Raw genomic sequence first — 17,740 nt, forward strand, 5'->3', positions numbered from 1 at the left:
ACCTGTTCCTTATTAAATCAGGAGTGACTCATCTGCTATCTCCTTTCATGTATGTTTACCTGTGAAAAGGTAAACACAGAAAAGGACCAATCAGGCCGATCCTGGAATTGCTGATGAGGTCATTTTTTGGGCTTAAAAGACAGCTAGAGAGGACAGCAAGCTGGCATTCAATACAGAGTGATAGCTGAGGTCAGGCTGGTGTTGCGATATATTAATCTCTGCCCCTGACAGGAAAGGGACAATCAGTCCCTGGAGTACTGCCGTTGCCCGATCTACCTCTCCAGGTCTTGGGAAGCTGTGTGTCCGCCGAAAGTGGAGTGACAGTTACTTAGGGCCACTACGTTTGCTGGTAGTCTTAAAGGAGAGAGGGGAAAAGCTTGGATTGATAGACAGCAGTCCCTGAAAATGACAAGGATACTGGTGAGGTGTTTTCATTATACCCTGTATGTTGCCTGTGCCAAACTGTAGTGGTATTTGTTGCAAGTTATTATTTACATCTGTTAATTGCTGTTTTGTGCTACCATTTTGTTAAATAAACTTGTTTGTTTTATTTTGGATATTTGCCTGGGTGATTTTGAACCTTGGATAGGTACCGGATAGGCCAGCTGTGGGGCCCAAAAGGTTACGCTAAACCCAGTATCCTCACAACACCTAAGAAAGGAGACTACAAACTATATCAGAGACCTTCTAATAGTGAGTGCATACCTATTGTACAGATCCCTATGCTTAAAGGGCACCTCACATCATTTCCCTATGTTCTTTGTGTTTTCTTGAGTCACTGAGGAACAACATCTCGGGGAGGACACCAGATTTAAGGAAAGACTGTCAACTACATGCACCTTTAACCATTTAAAAAACACTACAGACTTTCTGTAAATAAAGACTTGCTGTATATGGAGGAACAGTTTTTTAAGACATACATCTACATGGCACAACGACAATCTTATCACAAGGAGACAAGGACCTACCTGGAGAGACAAGACTCAGCCTTCACAAAACACCTATACCAATAGGCTTGGGAACACCCAATATCCGTGACTTACAGATTCACCATTTTGTAGCTTACACTAAAGTGAATGCAGCGCTGGTTTAGTATCTTTATTTAAGAGTGCAGATCATTTTTAAACCAGCAGCTCTTACTCTAGTAAACCACCTCTATCAAAACCCATTGTGAGTTCTTTGATGTTTAACAAGAACTGGTTTCTGTGTAAAACATTTACCACACTAAGAACACTGAAATGGTTTCTCATCTGTATGAGTTCTGTGGTGTCTTACAAGACTAGATTTCAATGCAAAACATCTCCCACACTCAGAACATGGAAATGGTTTCTCACCTGTGTGAATTTTCTGATGTGAAACCAGATCTTTTTTCTGTGTAAAACATTTCCCACACTCAGAGCATGAACATGGTTTCTCACCTATGTGAATGCTCTGATGTCTAAGAAGAGTGAATTTACTTGTGAAACATTTCCTACACTCAGAGCATGGAAATGGTTTCTCACCTGTATGAGTTCTGTGGTGTCTTACAAGACTGGATTTAACTGAAAACCGTTTCCCACACTCAGAACATGGAAATGGTTTCTCACCTGTATGAGTTCTCTGATGTGAAACCAGATCTGTTTTCTGTGTAAAACATTTCCCACACTCAGAGCATGGAAATGGTTTCTCACCTGTATGAGTTCTCTGATGTAAAACCAGTTCTGATTTCCGTGTAAAACATTTCCCACACTCAGAACATGGAAATGTTTTCTCACCTGTATGAATTCTGTGGTGTCTTGCAAGACTGTATTTAATTGAAAACCGTTTCCCACACTTAGAACATGGAAATGGTTTCTCACCTGTGTGAGTTCTGTAGTGTCTATCAAGCCATATGTTATCTGAAAAGCATTTCCCACACTCAGAACATAAAAATGGTTTCTCACCACACTGAGTTCTTCGATGTGTAACAAGATGTGATTTCTGTCTAAAACATTTCCCACACTTAGAACATAGAAATGGTTTCTCACCTGTGTGAGTTCTCTGATGATTAAGAAGATGGGATTTAACTGTAAAACATTTACCACACTCAGAGCATGGAAATGGTTTCTCACCTGTGTGAGTTCTCTGATGATCAGTGAGACATGATTTATATGTAAAACATTTCCCACATTCAAAACATGGAAATATTGTATCCCCTCTATGAGCTGTACCAGCTATAGCAATATCGGAGTTATTAGGAAAACATGCCTCATGATTAGAGGGATCAGATGATATATGTTCACTGTGACGTAATTGATGTATATTTGGAGTAATGGGGCTTTTTCCTGGAAAATCTTGTATGTTGATGTTGTCTTCTATTTTATAACCTGGAGACACAACGAGATATCTCTCAGAGGTATTCTGGATTTCCTGTCCATCTGCTGGAAATAAAATAGATGTATGGAAATAGACATTGAATAGCAAATTTTCATACATTTAGTGAGTTCAAGATGTTCAATTGTTTAATTTCTGCTTGCATACAAGAACACTTCGTTACAAATCTAAATGTACAAATGTGATGATACAAGGATGTTAGGGTAGGAGCCCAGAGGAAAATTCTGGTATCTAGGGGTTCAGGATCACACAGGCAAAAAAAAGGTACGGATACAAATGTACCTTTATTACAGATAACTGCAAACAATAGGTTATATATATCAAACAATACATTAAACAACATCCAGTGCTCACCAACCATGACGCAGTAACACCCCAGTGTTCAATAACCTCAAATCGTTTATAAAGAAAATGTGTTTTCTTTACCAGTCCAAGTCATAGGGAAATGATAATATCCATGATTAATAGAATATGACAGACAGAGCAAACAAATCTGAAAGTCAAAATAAAAGCTTGTAATCCAATAGCCGCAATACTCCCAGGCAAAAATCCTTAGCACTCAGGCAGGAGCTGCGACTCAAACGTCAATAGAGTTTAGAAGCAAATGACACACACTGAAGTCTGCCCTGCAGCTCTTTTTAAAGAGACAAATTTCCCACACTGGAAAGCCCACCCCCTAAAGGGATGGAGATGGGAGGAGAGAGCTGTCATCCCCTCATGGTTTTTCCTCCTGCTGTTTTGGAGCCTAGAAGTCTAACACAGTTCCAGGTAGAACAATACCTATTTCAACCAGTTGCTGACTGACTTAATCCTGGTTAAGTAACAGAGCCTCACTGTTTTAACCCCTTCTAGGCATTTGTGATGTCAGAGGGGCTCCAGAGACTGCTGGCTTCTTGTTTGTAAGAGGGGAGTGGTGCCTTGGTCAGGAAACATCCACCATGTTGTAATCCGATATGATATTCAGATGAATACATGTAACCACCTGGCTTTATTTAAGAATAGTATGGATAAACTTAATTCCATCCAGATAGGGTTTTATCAATTTAGATTGTGTAACAAATAAAGGTTAAAACAACCCAATCTTCAACTAAACACAAGCATCTTTTCATCCTAAGAGTTTAAAATGACAGATGTGGAGATGATGACTGTCACACTCATCTTGTCACAACATAGAGTAATTACACAGATAAAACATTGGCATAAAACATAACACAAGCACATTGCATAGATCCAGCCACAGGGACATACAGATTGCACAGTCACATATGACAATGAAAAAATCAGTTTGCTGTGTAATATTTCCCAAGCACACACATGAACCAGCCTCTATCATAGGACAGGGAACCTCATTAGACAGCAAAATTGTCCAACCACAATGCTCATACAAACACTACCCTCACAAACAAACATTAGAGCTTTGGTAGTAGACTGCTCAAAGTTCATCAAGTGGACACTTAGGTAGTAAATGAACAATAAAACAGCCTCTATATATTAACATCAGGCAGCATAACCCTGTATCCAGAGTAATGCTACTAGTTTAGGATGAAGCCTCTGTGTAGACAAGCACTGAGAGGGAAGGAGCGCAGCTTGACAGAGCAATACAGCACAGTAGGAAATAGCAACACAGAATAAGGAAGGAACAGAGCGGAGGAGAGAATTAGGACTGAGTAGGAGAATGGAGCACAGACTAGCAACAGCGAAAAGTGGAAGAAAGCATAAGGGCAGATCAGGATACAGAGACAATTCAGAAGATGAAGAGCAACAGTACAAAGCATCCAACCACAAAGATATGAGAGGAGCTATGGTACAATGATGGGTGTGTGATTATAGTTCTATGAAAGTAGCTTGTGTGAAGTGATGGGAAATATGCAGGAAACAACCTGCTTTAGTATTGCAGTGTTACACATACTGAGAATAAAACATTCAGGAATTATTACAGAAGGAAGATAATGGGTAATGTCACATGTACTACTGCACAGGGAGGATCATGGGTAATACCATCCATCTCATCACATTGATCAGTGATTGAATCATTATCGTGATGTCTTTTATACTGATGCATGAGAATCATCAGAGAGTGTGGGGAGGAGACTGGTCAAATCTCCTGGCTGGTAGCACAATGATATAATATGAGGAGGAGAACAGGAGTCTAATAGGGGCTGAAGGACAAACCACCTAACTATTGAGGTGAGCCTCCTTCCTCTTTCCCCCCCTCCCACTCTCTCCTCCCCCCATCTCTTCACAGAACTCTATAAGCACCAAAAGACAACCGAAGAAATTGTTCTATGAACTGAACAAACATCGGTCCCTACTCAAGGAACACACCCTAGAACACCAACCCACCGAACTAACGAGAGTAACATCAAGATAAGCCAAATTCCAATATTAGTACATCCACACGGCAACAGAAACACCACATCACCCCACACCAACCTACACTGCACCATGGAAAACTCCAAAAAAAATCCCACTGGGCAGATACTTTTTTATGGGTGTAGAACAAGTGATTGTGGTAGTGTCTGAACAAGGAAAATGTGTCACTCTTTTCTGTAATAAGTGTTTATTACTCACCAGTGCTGATATCTGTAGGGATTTCCTCCTCCTTACACTGCTGATCACCCCTCACATACATCTCTTCTTCTCCGTCTATATGTTCTACCTTAATATCAGTCAGATCATCAAACTAAATAACAAAAGAAACCCATAAAATAACAATTTAAAAACATCTTATTTTACTAATTGAGATTAAACACAATAATATCAGATATTCACAGCTGTTCTACAGATCATATAGTGAAAAGTAATTTTGGTAATTTAGCGAGATCATAAAGTCCATCTACCTGACACTCCTGTGGGATACTGTGATTTTCCTTTGTACAATCCTGTGAATAAAGAGGACGGGGACATCTCTCTGGGGTATTTCTGTTACTGGATCCAACTGTAGAAGACACACAGTGACTGATACATTGTTTAGGTGTAATGGGCAGATGTTGTGTGTACAATAACCTAAGCAACCTAGTAATTAAAGGGGCATCACTTATATGTTCCAATCTTAATGTTATTGTAAAACAGTAAAAACAGGCTGGAACAATGAGAAACACCAACACCAGAAAGATCTCGATATGAGGGGATGAATGTCTACTGTCATCAAAAAAGTTAACAGAATTGACAATACAAACCCCCAGTTTCGTAAATAAGATACTGTCGTGAACATAGAGAACTTACAGTTATTTATAAGGGTTAACCCATCACATTATTGTGGGGGATAAGGCCTAAATCATAACTGCAGTGTAAATATGGTAAATTAATTTAATTCATTGATAAGTTAAACTACTGCAGTGTAAAATGTGTAGACAGAAAGTGTGTTGTATTTGTATTTGAAGGCTCTGCACATTCCAGTGTGAGAAGATAGGAGTGTCACCTGTGGCAGCTTCAAAGAGCCCGTGCTGTGAGATGTATCCTGGCCTGGGATGGAAATTTGACACCTGAATAAACTTTTAGGAACCGCTCAGCATGGTGTTTGGCTCAAAGAGCCCATCTGCTTACTTGGCTATATGTGATATAGACAAAAATAATTCAGTTTTAAAATATGCCACTTAAAATCAATAAAAGTAGTGATCAACCACAGGGAATTGAAAAGGGAGGATATGTAGCTGAGCAGGGTGTGTGTTCAGATTAGTCCGATAGCAAGAAGCCTCAACATGGAGTTGGAAAAGAATTCACCAATATCCTCTGCCTGTTCTGGGCAGTAAGATGCTGTTTCCCATTACTAACTTTGCTCATGATCGGAAAATATCCTGTTAGATATGCTGTAGTGTCAGGATAGGAGCAAAGATCCTGTAAAGCTATTGAATCACTATGTTGACTTGTATTGAGATATAGGAATCAACAGAGAGTGTGGAGGGAGGAGACTGGTCAGATCACAATGATATGATGTGAGAAGGAGAACAGAAGTCTAATAGGGACTAATGGCTCCTGACTCCCCCACTGAGCAGATACTTGTTCCTCATTAGTTTGTACAGACAGAGGAGGATGTAGAATAAGAGATTGATGTAGTACTCACCTGTGCTGATATCTGTAGGAAATTCCTGCTGATCACCCCTCACATACGTCTCTTCTTCTCCCTTTATATCTTCTGCCTTAATATCAGCCAGGTTATCACCCTAAACCATCCAGAAACCAATAAAAAGAGGATTTATGTACTTACGTTAAATCCGTTTCTCTGATTCCGTCTGGGGGACACTGCTTACTATGGGTTGTGGAGGGGAGCACGGGAGTTGGCACCTAGCTAGTTAAGTTTAGCACTACTGACAGACCCCTCCCCTCTACAATTCCCCTGCCCCTTCCTGTTCAGTTATTTAAAAAGCCCAAGGAAAAAATGGCAATTAAACAAAAGCACACAGAGGAAAAGCAGAAGGGAGGGATCTCAGTGTCCCCCAGGCGGAATCAGAGAAACGGATTTAACGTAAGTACATAAAACCTCTTTTCTCTTTCATCCAGTCTGGGGGACACTGCTTACCATGGGGACCTTCTAAAGCAGCCCCCTAAGGGTGGGACCACTCAAAGCCCCGCTCGTAGAGCACTACGAGTGAAATTTGCATCCGCGGATGCAAATACATTAAACTGATAAAATTTTGTAAAGGTGTGGACAGATGACCAGGTGGCTGCCCTGCAAAGCTGGTCTGCAGAAGCCCCATTTCTCGCTGCCCATGACCCCCCTACCGATCTGGTGGAATGGGCCGTAAGTCTCTCTGGCACAGGACGGTTAGCCTTTATGTAAGCTTGCTTAATGGTTGCCGTAATCCATCTTGCAATGGACTGTTTTGAGGCTGGCCAGCCTCTTTTATTAGAATCATAAAGAACAAAAGGAGAATCTGTACGTCTAATCTGAGAAGTTCTTTTGACATAAATGCGGAGAGCCCTAACCACATCTAACTTTTCCGCCTTGCCTCACTCGTCTGAGTACTCGGGGAAGCATGGGAATCGGGGGAAACAGATAACCCAACCTGAATTCCCATGACATGGACATCACGTCCACCGCTATCGCTAAGGGGTCTCTTGCCCTTGCGCAAAACCTGTGAACTTTCTTGTTGTGTCTGGAGGCCATGAGATCTATATCCGGAAGACCCCACCTCTGAACTAGAGACTGAAATATTTCCGGGTGGATGGACCACTCCCCTGGCATCATCGCATTGCAACTGAGGTAATCGGCCTCCCAATTTTTTATTCCTGGAATGAACACCGCCGATATTGCTGGAACGTACTGTTCTGCCCAAAGGAATATCTGAGCTGCCACTTGCATTGCAGCTGCACTCCTGGTTCCTCCCTATCTGTTGACGAAAGCCACAGCCGTGGCATTGTCGGACTGAACTCTGAGTGGCCATGAAGAAGAGTCTGGGCCCCCCCGAGTGCTAAAAGAATTGCCTTCAACTCTAATGTGTTGATTGATAAGGCTGATACCTGAACTGACCAGAGCCCCTGGAGCCTGAGGTGCAGGACCACCGCTCCCCAACCTCTCAGGCTGGCGTCTGTTGTGGCTATGATCCATGACCATGGAGCAAAGGACCTGCCCACCGCCATGTGATCCTGATTCAGCCACCACTGGAGCGATTCTCTCGCCCTCGGAGACAGCGAGATCCTCTGGAGATCCAAGCGTAGGTGAGATCCTGACCATTTTGTCAACAGATCCAACTGGAAGCATCGAGAATGAGCTCGACCGAAGGGGATGGTATCGAAGGAGGCCACCATCTTTCCCAGCAGCCGCATGCACAAGTGAATTGAGGGTCTGGGAGAAGACAAGACCTGAGATGTTATACTCCGAATTGAACCGATCTTCTCGGCAGGCAGGAACAGACCCAGCAGGTCTATCATGTACCCCCTTGATATAATGCCCCGAATCCAAGGGTCTTGGGAGGACGCTGCCCACTGTTCCTGAAACAAAGACAGACATCCCCCCACTGGCGCCACCTCCGGCAGAATAGAGTGGTCGTCAGGACGCAGGCTTCTCCTGGGTCTTGGAGGCCTGGCGCCTAGCTACAAACGAGGATCTACCCCTGACAGAGGAGCCTCGAGCATTTGGTTGTCTACCTCTAAATGACTCTCCCCTAGGCAAGGAGCTCCCCCTAAAGGGCTGACGAAAAGGAGCTGAACCGAGGGGTCCGGCCCCTACTAGTAAATACCGGCAAGGAAGTGCTTTTGCCCCCTGTTGCCTGGGAGATCATAGTATCCAATTCCGGGCCGAACAAACCTGCTGCTGAAAAAGCAATGGTTTCAACTGACTTTTTTGATTCCGAATCTCCTTCCCAGGATTTCAGCCATAACTTTCTTCTTGCTGAAATAGATGCAGCCTGAATAGAGGAGGACACAGACGCTGAGTTCTGGGCCGCCTCATAAAGGTACACTGATGCCTCTTTCAAATGTAAAGCCAGGTTGGTCTGCCCATGCTTCCATGGCTCTAGCAACCCAAGCTGAAGCAAATGTGGGCCTAAAGGAAGAACCCGCTGCCACAAATATAGATTTCAGCTGGGATTCCACTCTGCGATCAGTGGCATCCTGCAGAGTTGCTGAACCTGGGACTGGTAGTAAAGTGTGTCTGGCCAAACGGGCTACTGGAATATCTACCTTAGGAATACTCTCCCAGCGAGCCATGTCTTTCTCCTGCAATGGATACAGGGTAGAGAATCACCTGGGAACAGAGAACCTTCTATCAGGCTGTTTCCAGGCTCCCTCTGCAATATCTCTGAGTTCTACAGAAGGGGGAAACCGGATAGCCTTCCTCTTGGCCTTCTTAAACAGTGTTCTGTCTCTAGGAGTAGGATCCTCCGGTTCTGGGAGGTCCAACGCCTGTCCCACCGCTAAAACCAAATCATCTATGAATTGGCTTTTAGTGTTCTCTTCCTGTCCCTAAGGTTGAACCTGGTCAGGATCAGAATTAATTTCCCCCTCCTCCTCTGAAAACCCCTCAGAGTCTGAAGGGACCATAAGGGTATTATCAGATGTAGGCCGCTTCCTTTTAGCAGGCGGGATGTTTGGGGATTCAAGTAACTGGTTCAGTTTATCCAAAACCTTTATAAATGCTGCGGACCATGCCGGTTCTGTGGGAACAGGGGCCTGGTTCGTAAGTAATGAGGAAGGTCGTGGTATAGACGTTCCAATAGAACCTGTGGTAGCAGGGAGGTCCAATGAACTAGCATTATTAGCCGCCGAGGCTGCCACACTAGATAGCAACTGAGTAGATTGTGATATCATCTGTGCTAAAAAGGAAACCGACTGTGTCAGGGAGGCCACCCAGGCCGGTTCCTCCGTCAGTGGGGCTGGAATATGCTGGGTTTGCGCAGGGAGGACCCCTGCTTCGCAGACAGAGCAGAGCACCAATGGGTTCTTCTGCCCCCATGGTAATTTTACATTACATCTTGAACATGTAAAATACTTTGCCATAGGGCCCTTTCCTTTATCTGTAATTTTTTTATAAAGGAAGGCACACAAAACACTCAGCCTTAAATAGTTAATTTAGCTGAGAGAGAAAGAGAGAAACTGAGAGAGAACAGTGGAAAAAAACAAGTAATCAACTAATCTGACATAAAAGTTTTACTTGTAATTTGTTAAACAACAAAATAATATATTGGCAAGTAGGAGAACTACAATATAACCCCCACTAGCCCACTTTGCAGTCAGCAAATACAGTAATATGTTTAAATAAATCAGATAATTAGCCCACATGCCAAACAGGGGAGAAGTCCAACAGCAGTGTCCTGGTGCCTGCTCCCTCTGATCTGTGTCCTTTCCCGGGCACCCTATTTACTCTGCCAGTGAGAGCCTCTGGCTCTCATCTGACAGAGCAGTGCCTGCGCTGCTGTTCTGGGAGTGTGTTCTCTATAATAGAACACACTCCCAGGTCTACCACCAAAAGAGGAGTTCTTATCAAAAAGAAATTAAATTAAATAAAATAAAATAAAGTTAAATGAAAAAAAAACACTAGCAGTACTAAAACACTGCCCAACTCCATGGGCACCTAAAAAAAACTGAACAGGAAGGGGCAGGGGGATTGTAGAGGGGAGGGGTCTATCAGCAGTGCTAAACTTAACTAGCTAGGTGCCAACTCCCGTGCTCCCCTCCACAACCCATGGTAAGCAGTGTCCCCCAGACTGGATGAAAGAGAAATTCTACTTTAATAATGTCTGACTAAATTATTTGATATTAACCAGAAGAATATCAGTGTATAAGACACACACACACACTGCTGTCCTACAGATCTTATAATGAAGAGTCACTTTGGTATTTAGTGAGACCCTAAACCCTACCTACCTGATAGTCTTGTGTGATAATATGATTATCCTCTGTACAATCATGTGAATAAACAGGATGAGGACATCTCTCTGGGGTATTTCTGTTACTGGATCCATCTGTAGGAGACACATTGTGAATGAATACATTATTTTTATGTGATTTATTGTGTGCTTTCTCCTGTACAATAAATAATAGTCTACTCTTACCCCATGACATGAGAGTCTGGTGATTCTCCATCATCACGTCCTTGTACAGAGCCTTATGGCCTTCTAAATACTCCTACTCCTGCATGGAGAAATAGACAGTGACATCCTCACATCTTATAGGACCCTGACACACACAATGATATAGTCATCACCCAGACACATCCCCTGGTGTTACTGTATAATGTCCCATTCCCAGCAGTCACCTCTCCAGTCAGCAGCTGAGTGATCTTGTTGGTTAGTTGCAGGATCTTCTGATCATTGTTTTTCTCATGTATCAGTAAGTGAGGTGGAGGAACTGTGACTTGGGCAGGATTCTGGGTGCTGCTCAATCTTTCTGACACACAGAGATGGTTACTGAGTATCACATGCTCATCGGTGTCTTCTTCACTACTATGTATTCCTGTGTATTGAGGGATACACCAATAAAAAAGTAAATGAAGAAAACACTAATTTGCAGTTGTTATTTTTAGGGGTTAATTGTGCAAAAAGTCTCATTTTTAAAAAGGTCATTCCTATATGAAACAGTTTCCTAGGAAAGTGGAGTGACTATCTGACATGGGTGCAGCTCCTGCCACCAATTTGTGTCCTCTGTCTGTGGCCAGCCCCACAGATTAATCACCTTCTTTGGACACATTAGTGCAAACAGCAAAATGACGTTGTGTTGCGAGCTGGAGGAAAACAGAGAACTAAGTGTAGCTGATCCACTGAAGTGACAGGAGCTGCAGGAGAGGTAAGTTGTATGTTCCAGATATAATTATATCTATAAAGGATGTCACAGAATCTCTCACCTCTCCAATCAGCAGGGAGATGATCTCCAGGGTGAGATTTAATATCCCATCAGTCAAATGACTGATCTTCATCCCCTCCATTCCCATTCCGTTGAGGTCCCAAAAGACTCTGTTCCCGGCCCTCTGCTTATGTGAATGAACACCTCTTCTATAGGTGAACAAACTCACTCATTGGGCCTCCAGTACCACCTCTATCTCCCCTACCCTGACTTTTACCTTCTGTCTCCCCCAAGGTGACTACAGCTCTTTAAAATAAAAATTACCCCGTACATACAGACATACATATGGGGAAAGCATGAGCTGGGCTATGTGGAGGAGATGTGGTCCTGTCGGGCTTAAGCTTTATCTGAGTATGTCTGTAAGAGAAAAAGAAAGAAAGAGAGGGAGAGAGAGAGAAACAGACAGATGTACTCAGAGAACAAGAAAGAGAGACACACACCACAGTGACTGGTCTAGGAGGGAAACTAAAGGAAGTGATAGAGATAAGCGGCCTAGCTGCCAACTGATTAGAGAGGGACCCAGAAGTGAGATAATGCCTCACAGATCACTATACACAGGTCACCAATAATCCACTGATCAGTATACACAGGTCACACTGGTATCACTCTGGAGTTCCCCCGGTGGGGTATGAGATCTTTAAGCAACATTTTGGCGACAGTCTGCAAATCTTTCTTCCCCTGGGTCAGGTATCCCAATGTTATTTAAGTACACACTAGACCAAAACTTTCACAATAACAAGTCCCTTACCAATGTGTTATCTGTTTTCAGTTTCAAATGCCATCATTCTCCTGTAGGAGATGAATCTCAGTATACAGTAGTTTCCCTGAGATGGATAAGACTTTACCCATCTACTAGAACAATACACTATATCCAAACAGTATTTATAAACCCCTGGTAGGAGAAAACAAAATAAAATCTACTTGAATTAGTACAAAGTGACACCAACGTGCAGCACTAAGTACAGTCTTAGTGTTGGTGGCCACAAAATCAGCAATTTTACCAAAACCTTTAACCCAGCATTACCAAAAATATCTACATATTCATCCCACGTAACATAATATGAAACTAAAAAAGAAAAGGACAGACAGCAATGAGAACAAGGATACAGTTAACCAATAGTGAATTTCATCAGTCTTGAACAATCTGTGACTCTAGAGATGTAGTGGAACCATAAGTCCCAGCATGAACTGTCATGCTAGATGCCAGCTATCCTATCATTGCCCTTCACATATACGTTTTAAGTTTGAAAAGCCTGCTGGCCATGTATATAGCACAGGGTAGGATGAGGCATTTACTGGAGGATAATCATTTAGACTCTGAAGATTCTCACACACACTGACATTCTCTGTGAGAGTCTATTGTTTAGTAAAACAAGAAGCCCTGACTGACACCCTCAGCTCAGTGAGCTCAGCCCTTTGTTACATGAACATGAAGGGCCATATGATTCATTAAGGAAGGCAAAGGAGCAAATTTCTTCCTGGACAAACCATGATATAATGCAAGGGGTGCATATTAGTTTATTATTTTGCATGTAAGGGAAATCCTTGCTGCTGTTCATGGAGCACAGGAATACTTGATAGTTTATTTTTTACACTGAAATTTAAAGTTGATCTTGGGATGTGCTAAAAGGATGATCACAGAAAGGGATGATCAGGATGATTACCTGCAGTTCACCTCCACAACACTGGGTGTTGTGGAAGCATCTGATGTGTCTGGACCTAGCAATTTATAATAAAAGAATATAGATAATCTTTATAACATTCCATAATGTGTAATATTATACTGTAGTAATATATTGTTTGTACATAGCATAAAAAAAATATTATATTTCCATGGGATGATCACGTTTTAAGCATAGATATGAATACCGGAGACTGTTTTCTACGCTTTTCCAGTGGGGAGATGGCTATATCTTTTTTATAGTTATTACTCTCCATATATCACTGTACAGTCTCCTCTCCTCTATATTATTATAATTATAATAATAATAATAATAATAATCCCCATATGATACACTGTGTGTGCTGGGAGTTATTACTCCTCTATATAATAATAATAATAATCCCCCATATCAGTGTGAGCTGGGAGTTATTACTCCCATATATCACTGTACAGTCCCCTCTCCTCTATATAATAATAATAATCCCCCATATCAGTGTGAGCTGGGAGTTATTACTCCCATATATCACTGTACAGTACCCTCTCCTCTATATAATACTAATAATCCCCATATCAGTGTGTGCTGGGAGTTATTACTCCCCATATATCACTGTACAGTCCCCTCTCCTCTATATAATAATAATAATCCCCCATATCAGTGTGAGCTGGGAGTTATTACTCCCATATATCACTGTACAGTCCCCTCTCCTCTATATAATAATCCCCCATATCAATGTGTGCTGGGAGTTATTACTCACCATATATCACTGTACAGTCCCCTCTCCTCTATATAATAATAATCCCACATATCAGTGTGAGCTGGGAGTTATTACTCCCATAAATCACTGTACTGTCCCCTCTCCTCTATATAATAATAATAATCCCCCCCATATCATACACTGTGTGTGCTGGGAGTTATTACTCTCCATATATCACCGTACAGTCCCCTCTCCTCTATATAATAATAATAATCCCCCATATCAGTGTGTGCTGGGAGTTATTACTCCCCATATATCACTGTACAGTCCCCTCTCCTCTATATAATAATAATAATCCCCCCATATCATACACTGTGTGTGCTGGGAGTTATTACTCCCATATATCACTGTACAGTCCCCTCTCCTCTATATAATAATAATCCCCCCATATCATACACTGTGTGTGCTGGGAGTTATTACTCCCCATATATCACTGTACAGTCCCCTCTCCTCTATATAATAATAATCCCCCCATATCATACACTGTGTGTGCTGGGAGTTATTACTCCCCATATATCACTGTACAATCCCCTCTCCTCTATATAATAATCCCCCATATCAGTGTGAGCTGGGAGTTATTACTCCCATATATCACTGTACAGTCCCCTCTCCTCTATATAATAATAATAATCCCCCCATATCATACACTGAGTGTGCTGGGAGTTATTACTCCCCATATATCACTGTACAGTCCCCTCTCCTCTATATAATAATAATAATCCCCCATATCATACACTGTTTGTGCTGGGAGTTATTACTCCCATATATCACTGTACAGTCCCCTCTCCTCTATATAATAATAATCCCCCCATATCATACACTGTGTGTGCTGGGAGTTATTACTCCCCATATATCACTGTACAGTCCCCTCTCCTCTATATAATAATAATCCCCCCATATCAGTGTGTGCTGGGAGTTATTACTCCCCATATATCACTGTACAGTCCCCTCTCCTCTATATAATAATAATAATCCCCCCATATCATACACTGTGTGTGCTGGGAGTTATTACTCCCATATATCACTGTACAGTCCCCTCTCCTCTATATAATAATAATCCCCCCATATCATACACTGTGTGTGCTGGGAGTTATTACTCCCCATATATCACTGTACAGTCCCCTCTCCTCTATATAATAATCCCCCATATCAGTGTGAGCTGGGAGTTATTACTCCCATATATCACTGTACAGTCCCCTCTCCTCTATATAATAATAATAATCCCTATATCAGTTTGTGCTGGGAGTTATTACTCCCCATATATCACTGTACAGTCCCCTCTCCTCTATATAATAATAATCCCCCCATATCATACACTGTGTGTGCTGGGAGTTATTACTCCCATATATCACTGTACAGTCCCCTCTCCTCTATATAATAATAATAATCCCCCATTTCAGTGTGTGCTGGGAGTTATTACTCCCCATATATCATTGTACAGTCCCCTCTCCTCTATATAATAATAATAATCCCCCATATCAGTGTGTGCTGGGAGTTATTACTCCCCATATATCACTGTACAGTCCCCTCTCCTCTATATAATAATAATAATCCCCCCATATCATACACTGAGTGTGCTGGGAGTTATTACTCCCCATATATCACTGTACAGTCCCCTCTCCTCTATATAATAATAATAATCCCCCATATCATACACTGTGTGTGCTGGGAGTTATTACTCCCCATATATCACTGTACAGTCCCCTCTCCTCTATATAATAATAATAATCCCCCATATCATACACTGTGTGTGCTGGGAGCTGCCCATCACTGTATAGATCCCCATATTATACATAGGGAGTGCTGGGAGCTGCCTTATCCCCCATCACATCGCACAGCCCCCTCTCCTCTATATAATAACATCATATTACAGAATACATCACCTTCCACTGTTACACGGTTCTCACAGATAAAATGGCGACTAAGGAGTCCGTGGCCCCGCCCCCTCCGCAGCGTCACGTGCTATAAGCAGAGGGATAGGATGTAAAACCAATGTGGTGTCTGAGACTATAAGAAAATGGCCGCCGCTAGTCAGCAGTAAGGACACAATTTGCAACAACTTATTTTACTCTAGTGATTATGTTGGTACCAGTCAGATGTAGCTCCTGCTATTTACAAGACATCCTTCGTGGTTTCTAGCAGACATAATGTATACTATCCTCTCGATATCATATATTCACTCATTGGGCTACAAGAAAATGGCCGCTGCTCGCACACACATGCATTTATTTCCCTCTAGTGTTTCCTATAGAACTCTCTTATCCCTGCATATAGAAGATAACGAGGAAATTCAGAGAAGTATTTATCTAGTGGGAACAAAAACATCTGTACTACAGGAAAGTGTCTGCCTCTGTCCAGGGAACAGTTATAGGGATTAGTGATGGGTAGTTCACCAATGATTAGTTCACAGCTCTGGCAAAGATTAGTTCACCAGGAAGTAAAACAAGTGGGAGGAGTTAGAGATAAAGCCGAGCAGCTCCAGCAGCCTCACTCACTGTCTCACTCACACTGGCTCTTTAGTTTCTAACTGTAATAGTAAAGTAGAAAGCACAACACACACAGTCCATGAAATACAAATCTAATTAAAAAGAAAAAATGAAATTGCACTGACTAGCTAAAGCATATGTGTGAGTGTCTGTATGTTCATGTCAGGGCCGGACTGGCCATCTGGCACTGCTGGCAAATGCCAGAAGGGCCGGTCCGCAACATGCCCGCCGAGCAGCAGCACTCTGCGTGCTGCTCAGCGGACGGAGAGTCAGTGACAGCCGCCTATGCAAGTAATCACATGGGATGGGACGGCGCCACGTGACAGGTGCCGTCCCATGTGATTACTTCATAAGCGGCTGTCACTGACTCTCCGTCCGCTGAGCAGCGCGCAGGAATGATGTAACAATGTAAGTGTTGTAGTGTATGTCTGTGTGTCTATAGTGTATGTGTGTGTTGCTACAGTGTGCAACGGGAGTGGGGTATTATTGAATGACCTAACAGCAGCACATCGGCAATAACTTAACGAGGGTACCTCGTTTTAGGAAAACATTGTAACCTTGTAAATATCTTTAAAAAAAAAAAGTCAAAGCACTGCTGTAGTTCATTATACGCGTGCAGATGTGTCCTTTGTTAACTATCCTTACATAGTGTGGTACTGATTGATGTGCTCAGAAAATGTCATACAAAGTTATTGAGGTATGATATAGCAGTTTATAGGCAATACAGTGGATGTGTTATGTATTGCCACTTGTCATGCATGGTAATGTGCACACCAGTAACTTGCATTATTTCGGGATTTTCCAAATTTGAACAGTCCCGGGCACTCACAAACGGTATTGTTTATGCACCAGTTTATTGACTATTTTTTGTGGGTGTGGATATCGGACATTCACAGCATTGGAGGACTTTTTCAAAGTGTACTAGTCTGAGTTTAATCCATTCCACTAATCGGCTTAGAGATTGTTTGCTGTATTTTATTATTTAATGGAGCAACTCTCTTGGTTTATACTACATTGTGGCTGAACACACACTTCCACTTGGATTGTGTTTATATGCTTATGTGGATTAGTTTCAACAAATCCAGTGCACTGGTTCATAATAAATTTATTTTATGCAACATTTCAGCAATTTACTTCTGCGCCTGGGAAATAATGTTTTATCTACCATTTATTATTCTTGGGGATTGGGACGCACTCCACCATTC

General features: G+C 42.2%; 1 protein-coding gene across 1 annotated transcript in view; it reads right to left on the minus strand.

Moving 5' to 3' along the window:
• Positions 1 to 17,740, minus strand: part of LOC142095488 (uncharacterized) — a 307,911-nt gene that overhangs the window by 179,064 nt on the left and 111,107 nt on the right. The window contains exons 5-8 of the mRNA XM_075178433.1: positions 10,657 to 10,686; positions 6,416 to 6,515; positions 5,193 to 5,290; positions 4,924 to 5,035 (exon numbers count right to left, since the gene is read on the minus strand). Of these exons, the coding sequence (XP_075034534.1) occupies positions 4,924 to 5,035; positions 5,193 to 5,290; positions 6,416 to 6,515; positions 10,657 to 10,686 (340 nt within the window). The remainder of the gene's footprint in view (positions 1 to 4,923; positions 5,036 to 5,192; positions 5,291 to 6,415; positions 6,516 to 10,656; positions 10,687 to 17,740) is intronic.

This window comes from Mixophyes fleayi, chromosome 6 (genome assembly GCF_038048845.1).
Source record: "Mixophyes fleayi isolate aMixFle1 chromosome 6, aMixFle1.hap1, whole genome shotgun sequence".
NCBI classification, from domain to species: Eukaryota; Metazoa; Chordata; class Amphibia; order Anura; family Limnodynastidae; genus Mixophyes; species Mixophyes fleayi.